We start from the raw sequence: 15,035 nt of genomic DNA, 5'->3' as shown, positions 1-15,035 counted from the left end.
AATCAGGCAACTGTTTATGTTTAGTCCTGAGGATGATCCCCTTGCATTAGGAGCTAGGGATCGAAACGTCGACTTTTCAAACAGTACCGCAATTTATCCATTGTGTACATTTTATTGTGGTAACTGTGGGTTAGAGCTTATTTAAGATTGTATTGTACTTTAAGCCACCATTTGCTCCAAAGTTTTTGCCTGCCATTTCTTCTCATTTCCTTATTTTCCCTCTTGTAAAGCTCGGTACAGGATTGTGTCTATGTTTCATCCTTTCTCCTTTCTTTCACTCTGTTTAACTTCTGCTACATCTGTTCTAAATAAACGTTCCTTTGTCCGGCTGGACATTGGAAGACTACCCATAGTTCTCATTGAAGTCTATGTCTAAATGTTTTTTACCTACCTTAAGCTAAGGACCTTTGTTCTTTAAAATAACCTGGATTGCTGTGTGTCATGAGAATAGCTCCTGCCTAACCTCACCTTCTCCTCATCAAGCTTTCATTTGTCTAATCTTTCTGAACCTACTCCCCAAATTCTTAAATGGATTTCATACTGGCTTTAATTCCCCATTGGGCCTCGTGACGAGTGCCCCAGGTAGGTTTTGGGTTAGAATCCTGCAGCCGGTAATTACTGATACCACTGAAAATGGTAATTAGAGAGAGCAGGACTCCCACTATGGTTACAGGAATAAAGGCCTGTGTGTGAGACCTATTTCAGCTGACTCCAACAGTCCAGTCTTTTCAAAGTCTTCTATCAGGGACCAGTGTTAACCTCGTACTAAGGGAGGGGCGAGATCATCGTTAGGCAGGAGTGGGTGCTCGATTCGGGACAAGGATCTTAGAAGGATTCTGGGAAACACCATAAGTTCCTGACGTCCCCCTTTACTTTTTCTCAGCATTTCCCCCTGCTCACAAGTTTGATGCTAGGAATGAGGGATGATCAAGAAATGACTATTTTGCTCACCAATGTCCAGTTTTTCCTTCATTCTGCTTGTGTCACCATTGGGAAGTGAAGCATACAAAGGGATCCAAGTGATGTGCAATAGTACCTGAGGTCCTGGATCACCAATGGTAAATGAGAGCAGCCATCTTGGTTACTGTCCAGTACCCTGCCTCGCTATCCTGACAAAACAGATCATGCATACTTACGCGTACCCACAAACTCACTTACCCTCCCCACCCCCCATTACCACTCAATACATCACCTTCATTGCATTGTTAAACAGCTGTCCGGCAGCCTGGAAGCATCCGTTTGCCTTCTGTCTTGCCGAGAGCCACTGCAGTGACCTGGAAAGCAGTTGCTCATTGATAAAGATGAGTGATTTGGCCCTTGCGAAGGACTTCAGGACAAAAGCTGTGAGCCTGTAAGAATTAAAACAAGTAGAAAAAAAGACTTTCACACAGTGTTCAGATGAGTTTGGGTGAAAGGTGTGGGTGAGAGCAAAACCAATGGCAAAACACACATGAGATATTTTGGGATAAGACATTTGTCAGTGCTTAATTTATTTGCAAAATAATGAGTGGCAGGGCCCTTGTCAGGAGGCCACTGCAGCTTGCACCAACCATTGCCGCTGCAAGTGCTGCCAATTACAGTACTAACACAGCTACTAACCATCACACTCTTACAAGTGAGACATTTCAGCCTATTGCAGGCCTTCAAAGCTATTAGAATGGATTGGGTGACAGGTATTAGTCATTTTTAATGTGGAAGGAATTAATCAACAACTGATGTTGTCCTCATCACTAATCTAGGAAAACAGCGCCACTATGTGGCAGACTGTCATAAGTGCTGATGTTGACAATTAAGTGCTGGTGTCGAGCACCGGAAACCACCAGCTCAAATTAAGCACTATGTTGTAATCTCGTGCACATTCTGTTCCATGTTGGAAAAGATGCGCGTTAGGAATGTTCGGGGTTGCTGGGGAATGCGGGGGGTTGGCAGTTGGATGGGCGAGCACGGAGGGGCAACATCGTTTGTCTGTTGGTGGTGTTTTTAATAATAAAGCAGCAATTGGAATATTTACTGGAGTCTTGCAATTTTTTAACACTGGCGACGATTGTCTGTAGGAGCACCACCAACGTTTGAAGAACCCACGGATTGTTTTTGTATGGTCGTCCGAGTCGGCAGTTTTTACTTGGATTTGAATGGACTTTGGACTCTACATCCTGTTAACGACTGTTTTCCCTTCAAAGATACAGCAAGTCAGAGGGACTGCTGCTGAGTTTTGCCCAAGGCATTGTGTTTCGTGCTGGTTACGGGAAAAGCGGCAAGACACAAGGAAGCGAAGAGTTGTTGCCGTTTGGAACAGGCAAGTCATTTAAGAGACTGTGGCTTGTCGGATGTTTTGTGTTGCGGTGCTGTTGTGATTGCCAGTGAATATTCACACTTACCGGTGTGATTAACGGACATCTATGGGGCTCGCGCTGACTTGGTAGTCTGCTTGCGCGTCAATCGAATCCTCATCCAAGCCCCATCTCATCACGGTGGTGTCATCGCGCATCACGCATCACGTGATTGACCAGCGCGTCACGTCACGTTGGACGTGCCTCCATTTTGAGAGTGGTAACCTTGGTTACAGCTGAAGCTTTTCTACGGAGTGAAGGAAGGTTTGCAGGTCGCGTTTTTGATGCTGTTTCTACGCGTTGGAGGGAGTCATTAACAGCCTGCGTTCCTGTTTTTCCTATTGACTGTGATTATGGCATTTTAGTCTGTTTCTCGTTTTTTTTTCTCGTTTTTCCCTTAAAATATGGTCGACCTCAATGAGCCAGCCACCTGCATTCCTGTGTGAGAAAGGTGAGCCATTACTTCCTTGGAAGCGATGGAAAAATCTTTTTGACTCCTATTTGATGGCAATTGGGGGGGAAAGATTCTCGGCCATTCGGAAACAAGCTATTCTTCTGCATAACTTGGGGGTTGAGGGGCGAAATATTTATGACAGCATTGATGAACTCCCGATGGGGGATGGATCGGGTGAACCGTCTGATGTCTTTGAAATGTCAATGAAGATGCTTGAGAACTACTTTGGGCCACGCATTAATGTTGTGCTGGAACGTCATAAATTTTTCATGAGAATTCAGGAACCAAAGGAGAAAGTTGGGAATTATGTAGCATCTTTGAAGACTTTAGCCAGAACATGTGATTTTGGAGATTTAACGGAATCACTGATCCGCTATCAGTTAGTCAGATGTACAAATAGTCCCAGAGTTCAGGAAAAACTTCTTTCTAAAAATCCATCTTTACGTGAAGCTATTGCAATTGTGGAAGGCATGGAAAATACTTCAGGTTGGGTAAAGGAGATGAAGGAACATAAAACCTCCACAGACTGTACTCCTGCCCCCAGCAGTATCCACGAAGTGGCAGCTATGGTTCAACAACCAATTGTGGAAGACAATGTGGGAATAAGTTTCTCAAGTTCCTAAGACGAAATTCCAAATTGATCGTAGCAAAATCAAGTGTTATCGTTGTGGGAGTTCGAATAATACTTCTAATTTTCCGAATTGTTTTGCTAAATCTGCAACTTGTCTGAAATGTGGCATGAAGGATCAATATGCCAGGGTTTGTAAGTCTCCTGGCAAAGTTCAATGTCTTGAGAATACTGAATCTGTTACAACTGGTCCAAGGATGGTCATTTCTAATGTTAGGAGTGATGGTATTGTGGATGCTGATCCCATATTTATGCCTGAATGTGATGTTGTGATTGGTGGGGAAAGTTTTGTTGTATTAGCAGATTCTGGTTCTCCTTTTACGATGATTGGAGAAGAAATTTGGAAAAAAAACTTTTCCTGACATTACGTTACTGGATACTGATATTAATCCGGTTAGTTATGGGGGGTCACGGATTAATGTGTTTGGCTACACGATTATGGGTATATTTTTCAAGGGCCGTGAGACCATTGGTAAAATCTATGTGGCACAGAGGGGGATAATCTGTTGGGTTGGAGGCATCAGAGGGATCTGGGTATTATACTTAATCCCAATGCTCTCAAAGCTGCTGATCAAGTCATGCTTATTGACTGCATCCCCAATTCCAACAGTTTTTTTGAAGAATTTCCCCAAGTTTTTACAAACAAGTTGGGTCTTTTAAAAGATTTTGAACATCGCATTATCTTAAAGCATAATGCAATACCATGTGTGCATAAGGTTCGAAAGGTTCCAAACATGATGATAGCTCCTCTTAAAAAAGAGTTGGCAGGCTATTGGATTTGAAGGTTATTGAGGAGATTGAATCATCTGAATGGTTGGCTCCGCAAGGATTCTGGGAGGAACATTCGCGTGTGTGTGGATCTCAGAGGTCTGAACAAATGGATATGGGTTGACCGCCAACCGTTGCCCAATATTAATGAGTCTTTGTCTATGCTGAATGGTGCGAGGGTTTTTTCTGTTCTTGACTTATCATCGGCGTATCATCAAGTACCTCTTCATGCTGATTCTAAGCACCTGACGTCCTTTGTAACTCCATTAGGAGCATTCAGATTTGCCAGGATGCCCTTTGGGTTGGCATCAGCTGCGGCTTGTTTTCAACGTATTATGAAGTTGGTCATTGGTGATATGTCAAATGTCATTTTCTTCCAAGACGATATTCTGATTTTTGGCAAAGATGACTCGGAACATGACATAATTTTGAGAGTGGTCTTAACAAAGTTAGCAAGTAAGGGCCTCACGGTCAACAAGCTGAAGTGTAGAATTGGTGTGTCTTCAGTTACATATCTTGGGCATGTAATTTCTGGGGAGGGCATTCAACCTAAGCTTGAATTAGCTAAGAGCATTGTTGAAGCTCCAACTCCAATGGACAAGGAGCAAGTTAGATCCTTCTTGGGTTTAGTTGAATGCTATGCCAAGTTTGTTAAGGGTTTTGCATCTGTGGTTGAGCCTATAAGAAATTTGCTTAAGAAGGGTGCTCATTTTGAGTGGAATGAAGCCTGTGAAGTTGCTTTTGGGATTGTTAAACGCTCCATCAGTCAGTTACCTAGTTTAGGCCATTTTGATGCCAACAAGAGAACTATTCTTACCACTGATGCGAGTTTGGCTGGTTTGGGTGCGGTACTATCCCAAGTGGAGAATGGAGTGGACAAAGTTATTGCTTTTGCTTCTCGGGCTTTGAGAAAAGCCGAGCAACAATATTCTTGTATTGAGAGGGAAGCGCTTGCAATAGTTTGGGCAATTAAGCATTTTAAGTTTTACCTTTGGGGTATTCCCTTTATTGTAAGATCAGATCATCGTCCTCTGGTGCAAGTCTTCTCTTGCATGGAGAGTGACAGATTGACTCCTAGATTGAAGCGTTGGAGTGAGGGGTTGGAGGAGTTCAATTTTCAAGTGCAGTACTTGCCTGGGTCCTCGAATGTGACTGTTGACTGTCTGTCCAGATTGCCTATTCAAGAACAGGAAGATTATGTTGATGTTGATGTTGGTGTTTCTTGGGTTAGGGAGTCCTCTATTTCCCATTAAGAATGGAGTCAGGCTGTTTCTGATGATCCTTTATTTTCTTGTATCAAGGATTTCATCATTAAAGGTTGGCCGGTTCATTGCAAGGATGTGGATACAGAGCTTCATCCTTTTTGGTCTGTTAGGAATGAGCTAACTTTTGCACATGGAGGGTTGATGAGGGGTAGTAGATTTATTCCTCCTGTATCCTTGAGACAAAAATTGATAAACCTGGCTCATGAGGGGCACCTTGGAAGGAGTCTCACTAAGTCGCGGCTTAGAGAGAGATATTGGTGGCCATTTATGGACCGTCAGGTGGAGGTTATGGTTAAGGATTGTCATCTATGTGCATCTAATGATAAGTCCAAAGTGGTCAATAATGCCCCTTTGTCTCCAGTTGAAGTTCCTAGTCAGCCATGGACAAAGCTTGGCCTGGACTTAATGGGTCCATTTGATTTACTTGCGCCGTCTGAGAGATTTGTTATTCTCTTGGTGGATTATACTTCCAAATGGGTATCTACCAAATGTGTGAGTAATGTCAACTCAAAAGTCATTGTGGAATTTCTGAAAGATGAATTTGCTGGGGAGGGTATTCCGAAATATCTCATTACGGACAATGGTGTGCAATTTGTCTCTTCTGAGATGGGGGAGTTTTTAGATGATCTTGGTGTCATTCATTTTAAAACAGCTCTTTATTCTCCTCAGGCCAACGGTCTTGCTGAGCGCATGAATCGTGTTGTCAAGGGTTGTGTGCAAACAGCGTTGGATATGAAAACTCCTCTTAAGGATGTGTTACGTGATACATGGTGGGCTCATCGTACCACTGTGAACCAGGTTGTACGTAACTCGCCTTTTTTTCTTCTGCGGGGCAGACATGCGAAGTCCAAGTTGAATCCGACTTGGTTTCCTTCTCATGATCTGATTCCTTTGGATGGGGAGGAAGTGGAATCTAGGATTCATTCTTATCAGTCAGAGTATAAAAAACGGTTTGATCTCAAAAATGCTGTTAAGTCCAAGGTATGGTGTGTGGGGGAGTGGGTGTTGGTCAAGAAACCCAGGTTTTCGAAAAAAGGCATTTCGGAATTTATGGGTCCGTTCTTGATTTCTTCAATTCACAAGAATGTGGTTACGATGCAGAATGGGTGTAAGTGGAATATGTCAAGGTTGGTGAAATACACGGGGCCAGATCCTTCTTGTGGTTCTAGTCCTTGTGATGTTTCAGTTTTTGATCAGTCTAGTTTTTCTGCTTCTTCAAGTTGTGATAACTTTCCTAGCACTTCAGCTTTTCCTGATCCGGGTCATGTACTGCCCAGAGATCCTTCTAGGAGAGTGCGTCGCACTCCTGCAAAGTTTAATGATTTTTATTTGAATACCTGTTAGTTAATGTGTGTTTTTATTTTTCTTCCATTCTCATTATTACTTGATTTTTCTATTGTTATGTAAAGGGGATGTGTTGTAATCTCGTGCACATTCTGTTCCATGTTGGAACAGATGCGCGTTAGGAATGTTCAGGGTTGCTGGGGAATGCGGGGGGTTGGCAGTTGGATGGCCGAGCACGGAGGGGCAACATCGTTTGTCTGTTATTGGTGTTTTTAATAATAAAGCAGCAATTGGAATATTTACTGGAGTCTTGCAACTTTTTAACACACTAATTCAAGACAGACCAATATGGCTGGTTTCTGGTATAATCTCAGCACATCTTATTTGTTCTGCTTTTTTCCAGAATGTTAGGTGTAGCAAAAGCGAAGTCACAACACAAATGTACTTTGTGACAACTTCAGGCCATCGAGATCCCTGCAGTTAATAGAGGAGCTTCTCTGAGTATAACACAGGAGCATGCCCAATGGTTAACACGAGCAAAAGATAAGGCCTTGTGACACCTACAGCATATTAAAGTAATTAACAGGCACGGGGTCATATAAATCAATCTCTGATTGATTTCAATCCCTTAGAATACATCCCTTCAGAGTTCATAATTTCTTAACTGTTTTCCAGCTCATCACTGGCATGTTAATCTTACATCTCTCGTTCCTGGCTCCCAAAACAGTTTGTTACATGGGTCTTGTGCCACTAAAGGAGGTCATTATCAAATGAATAGGGAGCTGTCTACCCTCCTTCACACAAATTACGCTAGAACTCTTGCAGACAATAACTGGAAGTCGCCCTTCAGGTTCCCACAAAGATCCTGTCCCATACTGGCGTCTAAGGCCACCCCTTTTATCCACAAGCGACACCATCCTGGTCATCTTTAACAGCTCTTAAAGCATGGCCTTTTTCAGATCTCTGGAAGGCAGCCATAGTGAGTCCTCAACTAAAGATCCCACCCAGGGAGTCTCTTAGTTCGTGTCAGTGTTGGTGCCCACTTGTTGAGGCACCTCTCGCAGTATCACTACCATAGTGTCAGTATTCTTTCACTATTTTTGTAGTGCCCTAGAATTGCTGTATCAGTATCATAGTTGCTGGGGGGTGGTGGCTGGAGGAGAGTAGTTTGGGTCCCTTTTAAGTCTCGCTGAGCCAGCGCATTCGCTGCCCTGGAGACTTTTAGTAAGGGGCTTCAGAAAATGCACCCATGAGCCAAGAGCTTGAGTGCATGTGTGCGGGCGCGTGCCTTACAGCGCCATCTGGCTTTCAACCCTTACACGTGCAGTGGCACCACTCACGCTTCTCCCCCTCCCCCACCACATATCGCGGCCAATGCTTGTATTTAGAACGCGCTTCATGCTCTTTTATATCCCCCTCCCGCTTTGCACTTCGCGTCACTTTCACAGCCGCGCGGCCACTCACTTTCATTTTCTTTCCGCGGCCATTGTGCTCCTCTCTGGAACACGCAGACTTTCAGGTTACCTTTGCATTTTACAAGTTCTACCTTGTTTAAAAGCAGTGCTAGCAGATCTGAGCCCAGGATGTCTCCAGCTTGCTTTAAGTCGATGTGCACGATACAGTGAAGATCTTGGGGGCACTGTGCGCACACCCTACTACTCCATCTATATTGCTTAAATCGCTCCCCCCATCGCCGTATTATTGCTTTTCCCGCCACCCAATTACCATCCTCCTGCTGTAGCTTACTCCTTGCTGTGCCCCCGTACTGCTTGCCCCTATCACCATCATGGGGTATTGCTTTTTTTTGCCATCGGTTACATCTCTTTTCTCATCCCTGTCCCTCTCCATCATACCCACAGATACACCCCCATCCCATCTCTCTCCACACTCCCTTGTATATGTTTGTTCCCCTCCATCCGTACGTCACCGTTTCTTGTTAACCCGAGGTGTTTACGATATGGAACAAAGCTGTAGTCAACTCGGGTGCCCGGCAGACTGCTGTTTGTTTACTTTTCGCACATCCGTTCCTACTTTTAACAGATTGTTGCAGCTCAGTGCTCTACCTCTCTCGCTCTCACCACACACGCACATCTAATTCCCTCTTCATCCTCTTACCTCGGGAAGCACTAATGAAAGTTTGCAAGCTTCTCTAACAGAAACAAGAGATTTGCAGCACTGAGTGAAGCAGTGCAATTTGTTCTGCCCGCATACTGAACAGCTACCATTGGGGAAGCAGCATTGTGAGTTCCACCACACATAGCACAAACAGCGTGGATAGAGGTGCAAGCCTGACGTCCCCTCCTCCCCCGCACACCGTTGTATTAAGTGAATTGTTGTAACTGGTCGACAACTGGAATTGCCACCTGTCTACCGTCGTCCACGCGCTATACGCACGTCACGGGCAGTGTCAGTTCCAGCGACTCCCTAGAACACGGATCACTAGAGGAAGTAATAATGCACGTTTGCCTTATTCTCACTGAACAGTGCACAATGATGTACTACAACAACACGGGCAGTCATATGTAAATAAAATGCACCAATAGCAGATTATCGACACAGGTCAAGCATCAGCAGTGCCTGAGCTTGAAATGGAAAAATAGAAGTGCTGGTACCCTGTAACAGAGTACCTGCGTGTTTCTGAGAAGTGCGTGTACTCCCCAATTAATAGCATTACATCTCTCTTAAGAAGTAAAGATACTCTCCCACCCACAAAAAAAAAGTGCTGGTACTCAGTACCGGTCAGTACCGGCACATTTAAAGCACTGCAGCGCTAGCTTCACGCAAATAGTTTAAGTTGATGTAGCAGTACAAACTGCAAGCTTTACTCTCGCTTGTAATGTGTGGAGCAGAGAGGTGCAGTCTCATGCCCCTTCCGTTGCCCACACACAATGTCAAGGGAACTCATTTTGATTTATTGTGTGCAATATGTGAAAGACAAACTTGCCGCATGTCTGGACATAAAGGGCGGGCGTTGAAGCTGGATAATCAAAAGGCAGTTATTTGCAAAGGAAACCCGGTCATCTGGCGAGCTCTGTTGTGCTGGTGATGGAAATCTTCAGATCAGAGTGACATGTCTGTTGAAGCAAGGCAGTGTCCCGAGGGGCACTTCTTCGTTGCATCCTCCATTTTATCTTTCAAACGTGTCGGGCGATTCCCTTGACGCTCTGTGGGGCTAGTATTTAAGTCATTCTGACTGGGTTTTTTTTCTACAAACTTTTTTTGGGGCGTGTGTGGTTTAGGTCCCCTTCCCTACCCCACCTCTGTCTCTTTGCTCCTCTCACTATTCTTCTCTCCTCGATTTTTACCATTCCTCCCCTCTTTCAATGATGTCTCCATTGTCTCTCAACTCACTCCTCCCGACCCCTTACCGTCTCCACTTTCTTCATCTCCCGTTGTACCTTCCCCTCTCACTCCTCCACATTTTGTACCATTCCCTCCTCAAGCTTTGCCTTTATTTGCGTCTTTCCTTGACTCCCCCCACCCACACTCTTTTGCCTCCTCACTTAGCTTCTCAGCTCTTTTCTATGTCTCTGTACCCTCCTCTATACCCCCCTCTCTTCTTTAGCCCTCTGTGGCTCTCTGTCCACCACCCATTCTGTTACCACCTCCTCTGTGTTTATCCCAATTTATTTATTTCTCGCTCTCCGCCTGTGTGCTCTATAAGTATTTCGTTTTGCAGCACAATATCCTTGGTGCAGCAACATCAACTGTTGCATGGCTAAATACTTATAAGGTACAAGGTTTAGCCATGCAACAGCTGATGTTGTTGCACCAAGGATATTGTGCTGCAAAACTAAATACTTATAAGGTCCCAAAAGCGAGACCTATTGGCTATGCCAATGCTTGTTTGAATTGACAGTAGGAGTGTGTTATAATCATGGGTAGTCTGCACTCACAAATATTCTGTGTGACTAATGTATGAAAAGAAGAAAGAGGAATACGAGGTGTTAAAGTATCCTCGTGAATTAATGCAAATTACATGTGAACGTTAGAAATGTAATTGGCAGGATTGTGCATTAATAGTTAAGGGATAGCAAACTAAATGTGTCTGCTAATTTGTTTCATATTATACTCGACACTAATATTTTAAGACTTGCCATTTATAACTGTTGAGGTATATATGGAAAGTACACCTTATTTGCTTGTAGAAGGGTGCACATAATGTAACCTGTGCGTTGTTAATTTAGCTTAACTATAGGCCTGAAATTGGTGTGGCCTGGCAACATGGCAGAGAAACCGTGAGCTCCCAAGCTCCCTCCCGACCGAGTCCCGACAGACCCCAAAATCCTGCAGAATTTGCTATGAAACGAGCCCCTGGAAAAGATGACCTAAACAAACGTGTGGAGAGAGCGAAGGAGACCCGGCGAACTGGTTGTGGGGGATTTTCGGCTGAATGAAGATTTGTGGCCTTCGGCGCTCTCCGGCCTGCCGCACAATCAGTGGCCCACAGTATTGTGGGCTCCCAGGGACTCACGGTCCTCGCGGCAACAGGGAGACAAGCACTTCTCAAGTCTGCGCTCCTTGGAACGGCGTGGCGGAAAGAGAGGCGCTGCAGAGAACGGCCACTGCCTCAACGACCTTGGATGGCAATGGAGGGGCCTGCCCTGGCTGAAGTCAACGGAGCCGGCAGCAGCGGCCCTGACAGTGGAGGACGGAGGCTCGGCCTGGCACCGGCCAAGACTCCTGACGGATGGAGGAGTAGCCGACCTGAGGGTTGTTCGTTCTGGGCAGTGGCAGCGTCACAACCAGCGGGAGCCGGAGACCGGGCGAGATGCAGCCGACTACCCAAACTGCTCCAGGAAGAGATGGTGAGGCCCGGGACAGCAGTGCAAGGGTAAAGGACACTGAGCGTGGCCGGGTGGCACCCTCCACTTCGGCTGGATCTCCTGAGAGGTGAAAGCGCCCCGATAAAGGGCTGAAATAGGAGCCCTGCAGGCAAACAGGACTCGCCCCGCAAGAGGATGCCTGAAAGTCAGGCAGATTAAGTTGGGAGCCTAAAACTGGGAGGATCCCCACGGCCAGGGGCACTGAAGTTCTGATACCCCCACTCAAGAAAGGAAAATAAGTAATGCAACCCAACAGCGGAGACCCTGATGCAGAAAGTGAGCCTGGCTTGGAGAGGCCAGAGTGCGCAGTACGTCCCGTGGTAGTATATAACCTTTGAACAACGGTGTACCATGTGGAGACTCGCTCGACAGATAGCACAGGGAATCGGGCACATGGGACTTGCAACAGTGGTTAACCTGTCGTATAAATTAAAGGGGCAGATGCCGGGATCGTGACGCCCGGGGGTCTCTTTGCACACTAGACGGGAAGGCTTCCTGCGCTTAAAGGAGAGACATCTTGTGGCCCCAACATGGGCAAGGACAGAGCAGCTTGGTCCCAGGTGACCAATACCATTATGCAATACACCACCCCCAGACAACCTCCGTATAGACTGACAAGGCAGACCGGTCCGGGGGTCGGGGGAGCCCCCGGCCTCGGAGCTATGCAGGGAAGAGCTCCTAGCGGCCATACAAGATCTTGCACAGCTTTGGATCACCAGATAGAAACGGTATCTATTGATGTGAACCTCCTGTGGGCCGATTTACATAAAGTCGCCCTCGGAGATCCCCTGTGAAGAAGGCCGCCAGCCCCAGACCTGTGAACTGGTCTCCTGAGTCTCCTGAGAGAATCCACATCATGGAGGACGGAACAATGTGGTTCTCTGGCCCGGGGTCCATGGGAGCACATATAATAGAAACATCCAGCGGGAATCCGGCTTGAGGGCACCAAGCCCTACAGCTGAAGTTATTCCTGATATGGATATAAACGGAGGGGTGAGAGCTGCAAAATAAATGGCACAGTGAGAAAAGCGCAGTCAGGTGGGGAGATTTTACTCATGAAGATACACGCAAGAATGGGGGATATAAGGGTTATTCGGGAGGAGAGAGAACCTGTTAGGAGGTGTTTTTCTTTGTTTTTTGTTGGTCTACGTTGGGTCACCAGGGGCGTTGTGTCAGTCTACACACAGCAGTGGGTGGGTTTCCAAAGACTGATGTTGTTAGTATGGTTGTCCATGGGAGGGGTGGAAGATGGGAGTTCTATGTTGCTCAGTTGCATTCAACTGGTTTATGGGTTGTTATTGAAGGGAAGTTGCCATCTTTTTGCCGGGAATTGTGCAGGGAGAGAAGTCACACTATGGACCATAATGGAGATCTCTAACAAATACAAGCTTACTACTTGGAACGTATGGGGACTTGGCACTGTAAAAAAGCAGTACAGGAGACACATTTGATGGATGCTGAAACAGCAAAACTTGCGAAGAAATGGAGAGGACAGACATATCATGCCACTTACTCATCCTTCTCCAGGGGGGATCTGGATATGGGTGGCCCGGGAGTTCACTTTGCGCTGCAGTTTATGGAGGCATACGTGGAGGGTAGACACATACTGGTTCAGGGCAGATGGACAGGAGATAGTAATCCTGAACTCCTATGGCCCCAATATAGATGATGCAGCCTTCTATGCCACCTTGAGAGATTTAATGTCCCCTGCAGTGACAGTAGATGCCTTATGGGTGGGAGACTTTCATTGTTTGATAGATGGGGGACTGGAGAGCCACCCCCTGACAACTGACTAAACCAAGAATGGCAGCCAGCTTGTTGGAAGTGATGTCACAACTGGGGCTTGGAGATGTTTGGTGGGACATGCACCACGGGAAATGGGAATAAACCTGTTACTCGGCTACACATGGAACATATAGCAGACTCAACAGGGTTTTCACACCTCACCAGCCAGCTCCGAAAATACTTGAGATTACACACCTGCCTAGATATTTATCTGATCATGCGCCGGTAACATGTGACTTTCAGTGGGGGAGGAGGCCCTAGACCCTTTATTCATGGAGATTCCCTTCAGAGATATTACAGGACCAGGTAGGGAAAGATACTATTGCGAAGCCCTGGTTGACTACTTTGAACTAACTTGGACCGCGGCGGGAAGCTGGGCCTTAGAGTGGGAAGCCATCAAGACATCTGAAGTACGACGCACCATGCAGGAGACACTCCTTGGAAGGAGCGTGATATAGAAACCCGGCAGGGGAAAGTGGGAAGGGGAGAACAGCAGCAGGAAATTGAAACGAATTACTGAGACACGTTATGGACGCACAAGACAGGTTAGAGAAATACACACTAACATCATACTGTCAGCTACTACATCAGCAGGGAGACAAACCATGAATACTCCTAGCCTGGATCCTTAGACGGGAGTTGGCCTGCACAGAGGTGCTCCACCTCGTGAACCCCAGAGGAGGCGAGGCACGCACCCAGAGCAATATAGTGAGGGTGTTCAGGGGGCATCTCAAGCAGGCACATGCCAGCTCAGGAGACCCCACCCAAGAGCGACTAGCTGAGTACCTGGGAAATCTGTTGGTCCCACAACTGGGGGAGGAAGGGAGACAAGCCCTGGACGAACCACTAACAGTGAACAAGATACAATCTGCCGTTACATCCCTCCCATCCGGGAAGGCACTGGGTAGTGACGGGTTCACTGTAGAGTTTTATCAAGCATTCTCAACAGTGGTAGCCTCTCGCCTGCACGAAGTGTATACAGAGGCATTGGAAAAAAAGACACTCCCCCCCATCATTTTGTGAGTGCATAATAGGTATGGTCCCAAAACCAGGTGTGGAGCTTTCCGATCCGGCCTCCTATCGCCCAATCACAATGATAAACCTAGGTATGAAAATTCTGTGCAAGAATTTGGCTCAGAGACTGGGACCGGAGATGGGCAGACTAGTCAACGCAGACCAATGTGAGTTCATACCTGGTAGGAATACCACGATGAATGTTAGGCAGCTCATGCATGTCATCCATGAGGTGGAAGACAGTGATCAGGTCTTTGCCTTGGTATCCATTGATATAGCTAAGGCATTCGACACAGTAAATTGATGTTACTTCCAAGCAGTTATGGGTAGAATAGGGTTTGGACCCCTTCCGGTCTTGGGTAGGCCTGCTCCATTCTGAGTCTTCCACCAGGGTCCGGCTGGGGAGGCTGACCTCGGCCCCCTTTGAGATCCATAGGGGTACCAGGTAGGGGTGTTCATTGTCGCCCCTACTGTTTGCGCTGGTGCTGGAACCCTTGGCTATCAGAATTAGGAGGGACATGGTGCGCTACAGGATACAGATTGGTGAGAGGTAGCATCTGATATCTTTATGCGCTGATGACACTTTATTTTATCTGACGGCACTGGAAGTCTAGCTCCCATGCTTATTGAAATACTTTGATGCTTTCTCCGGACTGCGTATCAACATGACTAAATCCTTGA

General features: G+C 46.3%; 1 protein-coding gene across 1 annotated transcript in view; it reads right to left on the bottom strand.

The window, feature by feature from the left end:
* LOC146861876 (alpha-2-macroglobulin-like) overlaps window positions 1-15,035 on the bottom strand; it is a 1,085,963-nt gene that overhangs the window by 229,210 nt on the left and 841,718 nt on the right. The window contains exon 27 of the mRNA XM_085641046.1: window positions 1,193-1,349. Within this exon, the coding sequence (XP_085497172.1) occupies window positions 1,193-1,349 (157 nt within the window). The remainder of the gene's footprint in view (window positions 1-1,192; window positions 1,350-15,035) is intronic.

This window comes from Triturus cristatus, chromosome 2_2, assembly GCF_964204655.1.
Source record: "Triturus cristatus chromosome 2_2, aTriCri1.1, whole genome shotgun sequence".
Taxonomy (NCBI): Eukaryota; Metazoa; Chordata; class Amphibia; order Caudata; family Salamandridae; genus Triturus; species Triturus cristatus.
Note: the sequence above shows the minus strand (reverse complement) of the source record. Positions and strands in the feature narration are given on the sequence as shown.